Here is a 15,600-nt window from a genome sequence, read left to right as displayed (position 1 = left end):
TGATAAGCATTTATTATCACATAGGAAGTGAAATATTTCTGGTTGTGTAGTATTACCTGCTGCCGCTGAAATCGTGGTGGCAATGATTTCTGAAACTGTTTGAAATAGCCAGATAACACAGCAGGTCGGGGCTGAGACCCTGATTCAGGTTCTGTTTCCTGTACTACTTGCGTGGTCTCCTTTTCACTGCGATTGCTGTCCTGTCTAGTGAAAACTGGTTCCTCTTCTGCTCAAAAAAAATAGTGAAAGATATTCTTATCAAACACTTTTTTATACTATGATAAAATGAGGTACAATACACTTTAAAGAGGAAAAAGCACCTTCCTAACATCTAAATCTTCATTTTGTAACCTAGTATCAGAAGCCACTGATAACAGATCATTAGATTATCAAAACAAATTCTCATAAAGCTGGACTCTAAGGGGTTACATATTTTCATTTACAGAAAAATGTATTTATTTAACAATAAAACATTTAGTTCTTACTTTATTTCAATAAATGTTAATATGCTATTCAGTATTTACATGTTATGATCTATATGAAAACCAAGTTATCTATGTATATTTAAAAAAAAAAAGGCAGAGTCAAGTGTGGTAGCACACGCCTTTAGCCCCAGCACTCAGGAGATAGAGGTAGTCAGACTTCTAAGTTTGAGGCCAGCAAGGTCTACATAGCCAGACCCTATTAAAACAAAATACAGTGCACCCAAAAATATATGAAAACCTCAGAGTGATCACTAGCTATGCTAAAACCTATTTATTCATAAGGGGAAAAGTATTCCTATTAAACCTCAGACATAAATGTTTTTACCCCTAAAAAACCAAAACCAAAACAAAACAAACGAGAAAAAAAAAATGCTTTCAATCTCCATCAAAACAAAATAAAGTAGGATAAATTATATATGAAATGTGGGTCAGGTATTGTACCTTTCTTACAGCTGGTTTCACTTTCCTGTTTTTCTGTCACCAGCTCTAGGATGGGCTCTTGGGGCTCGACGTCTTCCTCTTTCTCCTTTTCCTTCAACTCACCCTCTTTTTCCTGCTCTCTCAACCTCTGCAGTTCTTGTTCCTTTTCTCTCTGTTGTTCTAACTCTCTCTCTTGCTGCTTTGCCTTCTCCATTTCTCTCTGTTTTTCTTGCTCTTTCTCAAGCTCCCGCTCCCTCTCGCGTTCCTGTTCTTTTTCTTTTTCAAGTTCTTTCTCCCGCTCCCGCTCCTTCTCTCTCTCCCTCTCTCTAAGTTCCTCTGGAGATGGCTGTTTTTCTATGATTCCAAGCTTCTCATCCAGCTGTTTCAGTTTCTCTGCACATGCTGCCTTCCTTTGTTCCTCCATTCTTCGCTCTTCCTCCTCACGGCGTTTACGAGCACGCTCCACTGCCGCAGATATTTCAGACTGTTGTTTTCGTCTTTGCTTCCATATTTCATCATTATCAGGTACTGGAGGCTTTGGAGGAAAAGGGCCTTGTCTTCCAGGTACTTGTCGATCTGGAGGTGGGGGGTGCTGAAGAGTAAGGCAACAGATGAAGAGAATTGTCTTTTTGAAATAATTTGTTTTACATCTATTTGCTTGTGCATATGCGCACATGTGGAGATCAAAGAACAACTTGTGGGAGTCAGCTCTCTTATTACTCCATTATATGCAATCTCCAGCGTGAACTTAGGTTGTCAAGCTTGGCAGTACCCACTGAACCATCTCATCAAGTAAAGGGCTGTCCTTATGGCAGCTATCAGCTGGGTGCTTCTCATTCTTTAGTGAAACACACATTGTGCTTATTAGATAATAATGAACTAGATGGAAAACATACATGCTACACAGTGATATATAATTGTTTTATGAAAGCGATAAACATAGCACCATTCCATCAAAAGAATCCTTAAAAAACAAAACAAAACAAAACCCAAATATAGCACACTATGCACCAACACTCATCTAAAATCTACCTGTTGTGCAAGTAGCTTGGGAGGTGGTGGCAAGTGTGAAGATGGCCCACGTTCCTATAATGAAGAACAAAAGATTTTAGTAAAGTTTACCAGTCACTGTAAAGTTACTTTTTACAGATCCACTCTGCCATTTCAGTATAGCAACAAGAAGTAACAATTTCCTTTTTCTTTCAAAGACTGCCTGCCTGCCTACTCCTTTTAGCTAACAGGTATGTTCTCCCATTTATTTTGTACAAGTTCAATTATATGCCACCTTCACAATGATTCCTAATTAAGAATTACAATGACTTTACGGCCTTTCAGTTTGTAATGCAGCTACTGCTAACACCATCCCTAGTTCATAATAAATGAGGTCAAAATATACCTGATCCCCACATGTTTCTCTCCTTTCACAATCTTTTCCAGAATAACTAAGGTGTTTTAAGTCTCCATCTTCTTTATGTAAGATTTCTCTACAAAGACAGTATATTCCCCGCCCCTCTCTCTCTCTCTCTCTCTCTCTCACACACACACACACACAAGATTTATAAAACATTCAGTAAACAGTAAAGCACCTTGTTTATTTTGAGAAAATATCCCTCTACTTTGACCTGACCAGATCAACAAGACAAAAAGTGGAGCTTCAGTTTGGCTTAATAATTTTAGCTACCACCAGTACTTTCATTTAACACAATAAAAACAGCAAAGATTCGGGCTTACTTAAAAATAAGGTAACAGCCCCAGTCAAGCACCGTGACACGTATGTGACACTTGAGCAGCCAGGAGAGGAGAACCAAGAGGATCTTAAGTTTGAGGTCAGCCCTGCAACAAACCTTGTTTCAAAGAAAACATAAAACTACCACTAGCATTCCACACTTGCCTGCAAACCACACAATCCTTTCTCAAGTTCCTCCAATTTCCAAAGTATTGCCAATGACAATGATTTGCAGAGCCCCACGAACCTGATTAAACGGAGGTCCCTTCCCATAAGCACTTTTTGCTACTGTGGGCTGAGCAGGTATTTGAGAAGATGATTTAGTACTGGAAGCTTCATCTACTTCTTTTTGGTTTTCTGTGTTTTCGGGTGTTTTTGAACTTTGATCCTCACTGAAGAACCAAAATGAAGAAATCAAAGGAACAAAGAATTACAAAAGCAAATTAATTTTCTCTGTATAAAAATGTTTCCTGGCCAGGCGTGGTGGCACACATGTTTAATCCCAGCACTTGGGAGGCAGAGGCAGGCAGATCTCTGTGAGTTCAAGGCCAGCCTGGTCTATGAAGTGAGTCCAGGACAGCCAAGGCTACACAAAGAAACCTTGTCTTGAAAAACAAAACAAAAAACCCAACACTAAAAAAATCCTAACAAACAAACAACTAAAAAATACTATACCAATTTTTTATTTTTAGTGCTCTCAAAATATCAACTGAATATAAATTAAGTGAGATCAAAAATATTATCGACTATATTATAACTTATTCTGGCTCAGTTAGTATACTTAAAAAACCTCAACACATCACAGGTTATCTCACAGGTGATCAATTATGAAACTATAGCATACTACAATGCCATGCTGGAGAAAATTACATGCAAAAGCCCAACTTATTATACATTAACCCATATATTCCTTATTTTCCTAAGAGTAATAAAGCAAAGAGATAAAAGGCCCTATTTTCCAAAGGTCTAAGGCTGCTTGCTAAGTTTAACAAATAAAAATAAATATAAATAAATAAAACAAGAACCAGAAGCAATGAAGTAGTATAAGGAAAATAAAGAAATCCTATTTACAAAAAACCTAAACATCTATGAATGAAGAATCTTGTACAAACAGTTCATGTTCTACCAACAAAATCATACTGTCAGTAGCAAAAATGCCACAAGTTACCTGCTGTTCTCTTTAGGACTACTACTTCCTTGCTCGTCATCATCACTGAAATTCAGCTGTTCTGTATAATCTACTTCCATCTGAGCACCTGTTAAAGAATGAAAACTTAGATGGACCCCATAAAACACCAACTGTGCCAACTTAAACACCTACCTGTTTAAAGTGTTTAATGAACTTTGCTTCTTACCTGCCCAACCTTCATCAGCTTCAGCATCTAGGTTATCAAATTTATCGAGCTCCTTCAGTTCTGATGCACTAAGGATGGAAGGGCGTTCAGGCTCAGAAGCCCAAGAAGGAGGAGGACCTCTTCCTCGAAGGCCTCTAATGAACAGAAGGACACAGAGGGGAAAAAAATGCACAGGTTTTAATTATACTGTGTTAAGAGTATTAAAACACTGGAATTTAGTAGTGTTTTCCATAGCAAGGTATATACTGGCCATGACATGATTATAATCATTAAACTATAATTAGTAGCTTAAATAGTTCACAATTTTCTTTCATTTAAAAATGCATTAATTAGCAGGGCAGTACTGGCACATACCTGTAATCCTAGCACTCACTGAGACAGAAAGAGGTGGACTGCTGTGAGTTCAAGGCCAGCCTAGTCTACAAAGCATGTACAGGACAGACAAGGCTACACAGAAAAACCCTGTCTTGAAAAGCCAGGAAAAAACCCAAAAAGTGTAATTAGCAACTTTATTTAAGAGGATGCTAAAATTCCCATATTAAGTAGAGAGAATGGAGTGACTAACATGGCAAGAAAAGGAAAAATAATTATTACTGGTTTTAGGATCATGATTTCCTGCTGTCAGAATTTCATCACAATTAGATTTTAAAATACTGAACTATTTTAGTTTTCTTTTGTTGTTGTTTTGGTTTTCTGAGACAGGGTCTCTCTGTGTAGCCCTAGCTGTCTTGGACTTGCTTTGTAGGCCAGGCTGGCCTCAAATGCAGAGATCTGCCTGCCTCTGCCTCCCGAGTGCCACCACCACCAGGCATCTATTTTAGTTTTCTCTTAGAAGAGGTAGATAACTATTTAACAACTATGTTTTGTTTAAGTCTTACTTGTTTGTTTCAGATAAAGAAGGTGGGAACCTCATGGGACCATGTAGAGGAGGGTATGCCATCCTTGGGTACTGCTGAAACATCTGAATGAACAAAACAAAAATTTAGTAACTTATGATATACAGATTGTTTGAGTATCTCTTAAAATGCAACAAAGTATGAATTATTGAAGCAAATAATGACTTTACTTTGTCTACTAATATAGACCACCACTCATCCTCACTTACACACCATTTACACAACAGTGTTTCCAGAAAGACTTTTGTTTTTGATTTTAAGGTTTGTAACTATGTAGCACTACTTGCTATAAAACAGCTGTCTGTGAACTCAGAGATCTGCCTGCCTTAAAGAAAAGTGCCCTCACAACCTCCAGAAATTCCTAACACAAAAGTATTAATTAATGAGGACACATAACAGACCTCTTTGTCACATTAATAAACATTTTAGTTATGTAATGACACAAAAATGTAAAAAGTACAAATTCATAATACATGAACCCTAGAAAGCCTTTTCCAGGTAGGAATTATTGAGTGAGACAATTGGGTAACCTCAGTGAAAAAGAGGAACTCACTTCAGATTACAGAAAGGGGAAGATGTGGGTAAGGGAGCAAGTATCCTGAAAGATGGCACACCTGACACAGAAAATGGGTCTCAGTCACGTTACTATACAGATGACAAATTAAGGACTGAAAAGAAGTAAAAATGATTTCTGGGGGATCTCAGCTTTCAAAGGGTAAGCTTTAAAAGTGGGTGGGAGCAAGTAATGAAAACACTGATAACTAAAGGATTATTCATTCTCTGATCTGGAAGGGAACAGTCTCAAGAACTATTTATTAATTTACAGATACATAAGCCTACAAATAATGCAAACTGTATATTTTAAATACTCTATGTGTTTCCTGAACTAGATTAGCTTCTACTAAAAAATCTTAGAACAAAACCAAAAATCTTTTTAGATAACTCTAGGGGCTGGAGAGATGGCTCAGAGGTTAAAGAAACTGGCTGTTCTTCTAGAGGTCCTGAATTCTAGTCCCATTTTGGTGGCTCACAAACATTTATAGTGTGATCTAATGCCCTCTTCCAGTGTGCAAGTGTCCATGAAGGCAGAGTACTGTATACATAATAAATAAATCTAAAAGAAAGAAAGAAAGAAAGAAAGGAAGGAAGGAAGGGAGGTAGAAGGAAGGAAAGAAGGGAGGAAGGAAGGAGACTTTATTTGTATGGCTATGCTGTTTTAAACGGGAAGTTCCTACCAAGCAGGACTGACAAAGGACAAATTAAATAAATGCTATGATGTATGTATTATCAACTATGAACTTTTGAAGAAAATTGTGGGGAGTGGGGGGGTTGGTTAAGCACCCATACTAAAAGGAATAAAAACAGGCAAGTGGTCTTTATTTACATTAGCTCCTCCTCCTCCTTTTGACTATTTAGACATGATTACATTTATGTGGCTTATGGCTTAAAATTCAGAGCCTGTCATAGTAATTGCAGAAACAACCCCTAACTTCTCAATATCTACTTGCAGCATTATGTTTGCTTTTGATAATTAGTAAAACAACTTTTCAGTCAGAACCATACAGGCAGCTAGTACTAAAGCCCCTTCTTTTCCTTTTGCTGTGATGTTCCAACATCCACACCTGAAAGCTCAAAAATCAAGAAGCACAATTTAAAAAGGAGGAGGGCAAACTGACCAGTTTATAAAGTTTTCTTTTATAAAATCATACTCTTGAATTTCTTAAGATGCTATGCTTCAGCACTGGGAGTCATGGCCAAGGCCTCATGCACAATGAACTGTAACTTTCTGCCTTTAGAAAATATTTAACAATATTACCTCTGCTTTTCTAGAGTGGTTAAAACATGGCAGGAAGAAGGAACAAAGCACACATAACTTGAAACAAACAAATAAAAACAAAGAAAAAGAGACTACAGAGTAGATAGAGGTATCCACAGGCAACATGATCCCTTAAGAAATAGGAACTGATCCCAAGGAATCGATTATTGCCTCAATCCTAACAATGGTTAAAGAACAAGTTTTTTCTTTTTTCTTTTTTTTTTAAAACTATACATTTTACCATGTCTTCTCCTTTTTAAATACACCAAAACTTCCCACAAGTGAAATATTGTATATAGAATTGACTTAGTACCCTAAAATTCTGGAGAATGGGAATTTACTGTTGGGTTTTTTTTGTATTTTAATTTAGGTAAGCATAATTGAAAAGGTTTGTGATCTTAGCACTCAATGGCCCAAGATGGAATATTTTCTTTTTGGTTTAGGGTTTCTCTGTGTAGCCTTGCTTTGTAGATTAGACTAGCCTCTACCTCTGCCTCTCTGAGTGCTGGGATTATAGGTGTGTGCCACTATATAGGAATTTTGAAGCTTGCTTGAAGTACATACAACCCTATCTTAAAAAACAAAACAAAACACAACACAAACAAAAAACCACTCTATAGATTTAAAAACTTAATAAAAATTTAAACATTTCTTAACTTTTCATTTTTCTTGGACATGAAATATCCTTTAGGCAATTTAATAAATCCCTGAACCTCTTATCATGAAAAAGCTGTCAATCATAATCTAAAATACATGTTAATACAAAGAACTATTATACTAAAATTGTATTTCCACAATAAATAAAAGTGATGTGACAATTAATATTTGTGCTTCCTTTGTTTGTTTTTGAGACAAGGTCTCACTATGTAGCCCTGGCTGGCTTCAAACTCACAACGCTCTGCCTGCTTTTGCATCTAAGAACAGAGGATTAAAGGGCCACCATGTTTGGCTTATATGCTTCTTTATTAACTCTAATGTTGAGTGTAATGTGGTCTCTGTTAATGATAAAGCTACCTAATTCTACCGAGGCATGAGATTTACTTTACTATACTCACAATTAATTTTCAGTTAGCTACTAATAAAACCAAAGACCTATACTATCCCCATTCTAATTTTCTTCTTGAATCCCAGAGTAGAACATTCTTTTGATTGCTTGCATTTTAGCAATACTCACATATGCAGGCATCATAGCTCTATACTGAGAAGCAAGGGCAGGTTGCTGTCCATTCAGTTTAGCCTGTGGAGGACCACAAGCTATTCTCTTTTCCACCACTTTGAGAATATCATTTTGTTCTGATGTTACAGCCGTGCTTTCATCCTGGCCAAGTTGTTTTTCATCCTGATCAGAAGAAAGTGAGCCAGCAGACTTACCACCATCTCTCCAGCAAGCAACATCTGGTATCGAGAACAAACAGGAGTAAGAAAATATTAGTAGCATAAGAATGACACTAACAACAACAACAGAAAAAACAATGACACTTACCAACTTAAGCACATTTAAAGAAAATGTCATCAAGTAAGTACAGCAAAGGGGTGGGGGGGAAACCAATGTGTGGGTCTGCTACGTCTCTTAATGCAGTTAGTCATGGCTTCTGAAGCAGAAAGGTTGTTTTTTATACTTCAGGCTGTTGTTATACCTCCTTTGACAACTCATCAAAGGAGGATTATTAGAACCTCTATGAAGCTTTATCAGTATTTTTTTGTAGTGGTTCAAAAATCACTAGTCTCACTTGGTCTATTGTCAGACAGTCATGTTTCAAGGTATCTGAGAGTTCTAGAGGGAAAGAAGGTGAGGTGGAATTCCACAACTCAGAAGAGGTGTTCACATCCACTTACTTTTAGTAAACTACTACTAGTTACAATGGGCCCAGGTAAGCAGCTTCTGCGACATTATCTTGTTTAAATATTTAACCAAGTAAAAGCACTCTGTGGTTTTAAGGAAACCTTGAACAGACTATTAAAAGAGACAGACAAATATCCCCCATTCTAGAAAAAAGTCTAATCTTTTACATTAGTCTCTCTCCACTTACTTTGGGGAAGGTATGCTATAAGCAGTACCAGCAAAAGGGCTGTGAGAGAATCCCTTAGTCACAACTTCTAACTAGGCCTCTTTTGGATTCTCATCCTTCAGAACCAGCTGGAGGTTGGGAGGTTGTTGTTAGGTTCAGTTTGTTGACTCAAACTGCCATACATACTTCTGGCAATACATAACTTCTGGGGCAAAATTTAACCAATTGCAGAAATAGTCGAACAGAATATGGTTAACCAATTACATTATGAAGGTTAAGCAATAAAAGTGTATGATGTATTTAGGTTTGACAAGGAATAGGCTAAAATCTGAAAAACAATGTAACATTAAAAATATAGACCTACACAATTTTTGTCAGAGGAATCTCATAGATATGCTATCTGTTCAAATGCCCTGTGATGACATTATGAAGTTAAAACATTTACATTTATTTTATTTTATTTTTCTGAGACAGGGTTTCTCTGTGTAGCCCTGGCTGTCCTGGACTCACTTTGTAGACCAGGCTGGCCGCAAACTCATAGCGATCCACCTGCCTATGCCTGCCGAGTGCTAGGATTAAAGGCGTGCGCCACCGTGCCTGTCTACATATCTATTTTTAGTATCTGCTTTATAATGCATGTAAAGTATTCTTTACTATTCAAAATAATTTACTCCTTCACTTTAAGTTCAGAAAACAAGGAATCATGAAATGCAAACAAAAGTAAATAAATGGATAAATCTTCCACAATGGGGAAAATGTGTTAACAAACTTGTTATTATAAAAAGATCAAATATATGACTAGGCAGAGTAACACATGCCTGTAATCCCAGATGTTATGAAGCTGCGGCAAATGTATGCGTGTGAAGGGAATCAACAGGGCAAAGTCCGAGGCAAAAGAATTGAATATTATTTACACAGAAGATATTTGGACATCTTACAGATTTTGATTTAGTAAGTTAAATACAATACATTTCCAACAAGCTCTAAAGTCACAGTGGTATTATTGAGACAAAAATCCCATGTTTTATGAGAATACAGCACTAGTCTCCATTAAGTGGTCAAGTCTTGTGTACAAGAACACACGAGGTGGCATTGCAAGATAAAACATGTAGAAACCACTCTCACTTGGTGGGCGTAAACTGGGTCCGGGTCCATAGTTTTCATCATTTGCTTCCTTTTCTTTTTTTTCCTGATCTCCAGCTGCCTGCAGACTGGGAAATTCCTGCTGAAATTGACTATTCACTTGGATTCCTAAAAAAAATTTAAAAACACATTAAAGTAACTTATATTGAGGATAACTCAAGCAACCCTCCCAGGATAGAGCTCTTCTTTCTTTCTGATGAATTATCAATTATTGTTTACATCAATAAAACTATTAAGCTGCAACTTAGCCTTTCAACAGTTAATGAACAGCCACAAGGAGACAAAAATCTGAGAGGACCCTACCAGATGCACTGCAGAGGACTCAGTGAAGATGACTGGGCATGTGAAACACTACTTTATTTCTCTTTTATTGTAACTCCTACCCAAGCCCAAAGTCTCTGCTAAAAGCTTTCAACAACTAGTTAAAGCTGGATTATTGAAACATATTTTCTGACTAAATAGCACTAAGTCCTAAGCAAGACTAAGATGTTTTTCTTTTTTGCTACTTTGATTTACCACTAAATAACCAGGGGCATCTCACTATTCATTTACATATGTTTCATTTTCACAAGTATAGCTACTGTGCTTTATGACAATTCTCTAATTTCCACCACCCAGTATTCCTGACAGGGTCTGTGAAGAAAAACGTGGGACATTTACGGAAAAGAACACAGTGTCTATATCCAATGTATTTTGTATTGTTCAAAATGTTAAGGGCACAGCCATGTCTTTTGGGCTGTGTCTTAATACACAGAAGAGTTTTAAAAGGTAGAGGATAATTTATACTCTCCTTAGATCGAATATGACTTTTGATGAAATTTAACTAGCCTACTAAAGTTTAAGGATATGAAATATCCTTTGGCAATGCTTTCTGCCTTGATTTCCTGCATGGCTGTTCAATAACCATCAACCTTACCAGATCCCCCAGCTAATGTCCACTTACCATCGCCTTGCCCACCTTGCTTGTTACTGGCCCATGATTTGGGAGCAGGTGCTACTTCTGGGGGAGCTGCAACCCCAGGTTTGGGCTGTGCTGGTGACACTTCTGGTGCTCTTTAAAAAAATATTAATCCATTATTTCAGATATTACATGTTAAAGGATTTTAAATGCATGTATTTAAGTATGCTGTTTGCCTACAAGTTTACTAATACTTAAAGATTATAGATGTATTGCTCATACATGGTTTGCCCCTGCATTGTTACCTTTAAACTTAGGGCTGTTTTCTCCCATTCATCCTTACCTTTGAATAACCCAAAGAGATGACAGCTGCTTATTTTCCATTTTGTCAAAAATATACTTGATAGTGAAAATAGCTACCAATGTATTTCAAAGAAATAAATATAAACTGAAGTGTAAGTATATGCAGAGATACTGTTTACGCTGGGATAATTAGGGGCAAAGGTTAGGCAATCTCCAGTGTCAGTTGATAGACTCACCACTGCATTATAATTCAAACATGCAATAGCAATCTGTCTAATCCATTCTCATGAATAAAGCATGAATAAAAACAGTCTGCAGTTTTTTTTTGCAATCCTTGTAATATGATAATACTGAATGAAAAGGTAATTCAAGAAACTAAAGAATGCCAGTATTATTTTTGGTACACCCAGCCGTAGCTCAGTTGTTACTATAAAATAATTCTACAATGAACTAAAACTTTTACAAAGGTGGTCAAATAACACTATATAAATTAAGTAGAAATATGGAAATTTGTGTAAGATCCGTGCAAACAAAACAATATAAATCTATCAACTGCCCAGTAACTTATTCAAGGTTTAGAAATTACTATTTAGCTTAGCTAAAAATTTTGGCACAAACCTTGAAAAATAGAAGACAAAATATTTACTAATGAATGATGAATAAGGCTAATAGTAGTTTTCCTGCTTTTCACTTACTTTTTAAATAATGCAGAGCACTCACGATACACCAAGCAGTTTCAATGCTGGAGACAGAATTCTTAAGAATCTTGGAATTTAGACAACAGAATCATTTCTTATTTTTCTTTTCTTTAGATTATTTCTTTCTGAATCAATTCCTACTCCCATTAGAAAGAGAACGCCTGATTTGAAGAGGGTGGGAGAGGAGGAAGTGTGGCACAGGCTATTGTTGATTAGCTACTATGTCAGCAATGCCACTAGATTTGGAGAGCCTAAGGACTCTGTGTGTGTGTGTGTGTGTGTGTGTGTGTGTGTGTGTGTGTATACACATCATTATTATATATTTACTTTCAAAGTATATACACACTTTACATGAAACATATATAATATCTGTCTCTATCTTTTTAACTCAGAATTAATCGAGGACTTTCTAAAGCAGAATGCTGGTTCCACCCTCAGATAAAAGTCTGCAGTAGATGTTAGTGGGCTTGTAGATTTGCTCTTTGGATATTTTAAAGTTTGTTTTTCATGTAACAGTGTTAGGAGACGTCAAAGATTTTATCATTCTTAGAGAAATAGCAGGCATCAGATGAGCGTGAAAGAGCAAGCTGACTTGTTTCCACCTGATGAATGATCTCTCTAATCTTAAGTGTCATAGTTTTTATATGTAACAGACTGACCTCTGAGCACACAGCAGTTACTGACACTGAAGTTTCCTACAAAGAAAGAAGTGCTTTATTCTTTTAATGGACTTTGACTCACTTTTCTTCCTCATGCTGCTCTTGTTTTGATGCCCATCCCGTGCCATCTTTAGGCACAATGTTCACATTAGGGTCATTGCCTTTGTTCTCCGCTTTGAGGCTTGGGAGGTTAGCAGGTGGAGGCATCCGCCGTGAAATACCAACTTTTCCAAGACTTTGTAACCCATGTCGAGCTGCAACTAAAAGGTCAGTAACATCAATTTTCTTAGAACATCTCCTGTATTAACCACTTTATTCAATGGAGTCTCTGAATTGTCCCTAATCTCAAAGTAGAGCTCTGTAAACTTAGTTTTTAAACCTGCAATGTAAATTCAAGGTTAAATTAAACAAGCCAATCAACAGATAAGCCATCTTGGGAACCAAGCAAGAGCTGTCTCAACAAACAAACAGAATTCCACCCTCACTATTATGGGCCTTGGGGGTCTGTATGAGGGTGATAATGGTAATTTTAAAATGTTTCCAGCAACCTAAGAAAAGGAAAGAAAAGGAAGAGGAAGAGGGAGGGAGGAGGAGAAGGAGGAAAAGAAGGAAAGGAGGAGAAGGAGGAGGAGGAGGAAAGGAGGAGGAGGAAGAGGAAGAGGAGGAAGAGGAGGAGACGACGATCCCTAAAATCTTAGGAGAAGAAAGATCAAAGTGGTAGTATATATCTTTACCTACACAACTTGGCAGGTAGAGGTGGGAAAACTGTAAGTTGGAGGCTGCTGGCCTGATCTACATAGTTAGGTTCTAAGCTAGTTAGGGTTACACAAGACCTTTTCTCGATGTCTCTTGACCCTAAACAAACAAAACCCACAAACAAAAGACCGTTACAGGATAAATTATGTTCGTGATACTGTAAATGCCCCACTTTTCCCTGTATATATTGTCTCAAGGAACCCAAGTTAAAAAGACAGAACTTCCTCCTCCACCCTCACCCCCACCATAGCTAAACAGACTGGAATGAGGAGAATGGCTCTGTCTTTCAATATGTTTCCCCCCTATAGACAAAAGAGAGAATATAATAGTCTATATAATAGATTCTGTGATGAGCTGTGAGATGGCTCAGAAGTTAAGAACACTGGCTATTCAGTTTCAAACACCCATGTTTTGGCAGCTCATATCTGTCTATAACCTCTGCTCCAGGGGGATATACTGTAGCTCTAACCTCTGAAGGTATCTGCACTCATGCCCATATACCCACACAAAGACACACACATACCTACCCACAATTAAAACATAAAAACAAATCTTCAATGTTCTATGAAAGTAAAAATTTAATGGTAAAATACTTCATATTTCCTCAAAAGTATGTGAACACATACAAAAGTTAATATAAATGGGCTCACCCTAGCTTCTAATCAGAAGCAGTATAGAGTGCCATCTACATTAACAAATCCATGAATGCCATAAATTCTACTGGATTTACTCACCTGTAGTCTTCTGCGTTTCTAAGGACTTTCCTTTGTAAGTATTAAACAAACTGAGTGTGGCATACTTTTTCCCATCCTTTGCTTTTGTGCTCTGGCCTGACTTCTCCGACATTTCGGTGGAAACTCATCGAGTCCAAAACCTCCTGCCACACCCCTTAAAAGTAGCCTTTGTAGTGCACATAAGAAAGAAAGAATGAGAAATTTTAGTAACAGCTGACTTTTAAAAAGCTTAATAAATTAAAATCTCAGGATTTTTAGAGGTAGGGAAGTAGGTACTGTCAATACACGTGCCAATGATATTTTCACAGACCTTTTTAATGTAAGCCAAATAATACATTATTTACAACTGTTTCTGTTAAATGGAATATCAGAAAATGAGAGCTATAATCTATTCTAAAATGAATACTTCAGATATAATGAATCATCTTATCAGACTACCACATCATTGGAAAATTACAATCCTGCCAATAGAAAAATCCCAACAGAAGCCCTAACTTAAATCTAACTTATTAATAAAAGGAGAAAAAGAGGGCTGCAGAGATGGTTCAGTGGTTAAGAGCACTAGCTGCTCTGCTAGAAGACCCAAGGTTCCATTTCCAGCACCCACATGGCGGCTTACAACTAGCTGTAACACTAGTTCCAGGGGACAGACATAAATGCAGGCAAAACATGAACTAAAAATAAATGATACTTTTAAAAAATGTTGGGTGGAAAAAGGAGAAAAGGGCAAATTATTTCTCATACATGTCCTTTCAACTTAAAGATGGTGTTTTCTATAGGAGCTAGTTAGGGTAAAAGCAGGGCAGGGGTGGGTTAACTCCACAACAGAAACCATCAATAGCTTAAATACCATAGAGTAAAAGCACGATAGCTAAACTAAAGGTAGTACAACTTTCCACACATACATTTTTAAAAACTCACGACGTATAAGCCACATGCCACACAAGGGGTCTTGTTTGCTTATTTTACAATTATGAAGATATGACCCAGGACCTTACCCAGTATGCTAGGCAAATGTTCTATTATTGGAACTACATATAACACCAGCCCTCCAGATAAACACTAAGTACCTATTTATTCTTTGAGAGTTTAAGAAAAACTCACCTATAATCAAAAGAAATATATAAAAACAATTTGTGTTTTTTGCTATCTATCTACCCTACCCCACATACATTCAGTTAATTATATCAATGAAGATTTTAAAAGGAAAGTATATATGGCCAAGCATGGGGACCCAAACCTTTAATCCTAGGGTTATAAGGAAGGCACAGGTAGGTTCTGGCCTACCCTGGTCTACATGAAGTTCCAGGCCATCCAGGGCCACACACAGAGAGACCCTGTTTCAAAAGGTGCTTGAGTTGGGGGTATGGAGATATGTATATACTTATACAATCTAATCCACTGGCAAATTTTCATCAATTTTATAATATAGGAAAAAATATGTACAGTGACAAAGAGGAACAAATATATCAACATTCATTATTATGAATAGGCATTTGTACAGATTCTCAACTCTTTTGTTATACATTACTGTTACTTGGGCACCAAAATTGTATTAACACAGGAGTGGGAAGCTGAGCAGCAATGTGCAGTTTTAATGTTTCTCAAGTGATTGTAATGTGTAAGTAGCCTTCCTTCTCATCCAAATTAACGCTTGTACTTCCTCCTGTGTATAGTTTGTCTTTGATCCATTTCTCATTTC

General features: G+C 37.0%; 1 protein-coding gene across 11 annotated transcripts in view; it reads right to left on the bottom strand.

Moving 5' to 3' along the window:
- The window catches only part of PRRC2C (proline rich coiled-coil 2C), a 69,774-nt gene that overhangs the window by 35,428 nt on the left and 18,746 nt on the right, over positions 1-15,600 (bottom strand). For 7 of the 11 annotated variants that reach the window (XM_084788761.1, XM_084788771.1, XM_084788769.1 and 4 more), the window contains exons 2-13: positions 13,899-14,064; positions 12,491-12,668; positions 10,794-10,903; positions 9,833-9,958; positions 7,873-8,093; positions 4,865-4,947; positions 3,987-4,120; positions 3,800-3,887; positions 2,879-3,023; positions 1,938-1,991; positions 927-1,497; positions 57-226 (exon numbers count right to left, since the gene is read on the bottom strand). In XM_084788761.1, coding sequence (XP_084644887.1) covers positions 57-226; positions 927-1,497; positions 1,938-1,991; positions 2,879-3,023; positions 3,800-3,887; positions 3,987-4,120; positions 4,865-4,947; positions 7,873-8,093; positions 9,833-9,958; positions 10,794-10,903; positions 12,491-12,668; positions 13,899-14,010 — 1,992 coding nt within the window. In that variant the 5' untranslated portion in view covers positions 14,011-14,064. The remainder of the gene's footprint in view (positions 1-56; positions 227-926; positions 1,498-1,937; positions 1,992-2,878; positions 3,024-3,799; positions 3,888-3,986; positions 4,121-4,864; positions 4,948-7,872; positions 8,094-9,832; positions 9,959-10,793; positions 10,904-12,490; positions 12,669-13,898; positions 14,065-15,600) is intronic. The other 4 variants (XM_084788765.1, XM_084788768.1, XM_084788762.1 and 1 more) reach the window with 2 other exon arrangements.

This window comes from Acomys minous (genome assembly GCF_964271855.1).
Source record: "Acomys minous genome assembly, chromosome: 1".
NCBI classification, from domain to species: Eukaryota; Metazoa; Chordata; class Mammalia; order Rodentia; family Muridae; genus Acomys; species Acomys minous.
Note: the sequence above shows the minus strand (reverse complement) of the source record. Positions and strands in the feature narration are given on the sequence as shown.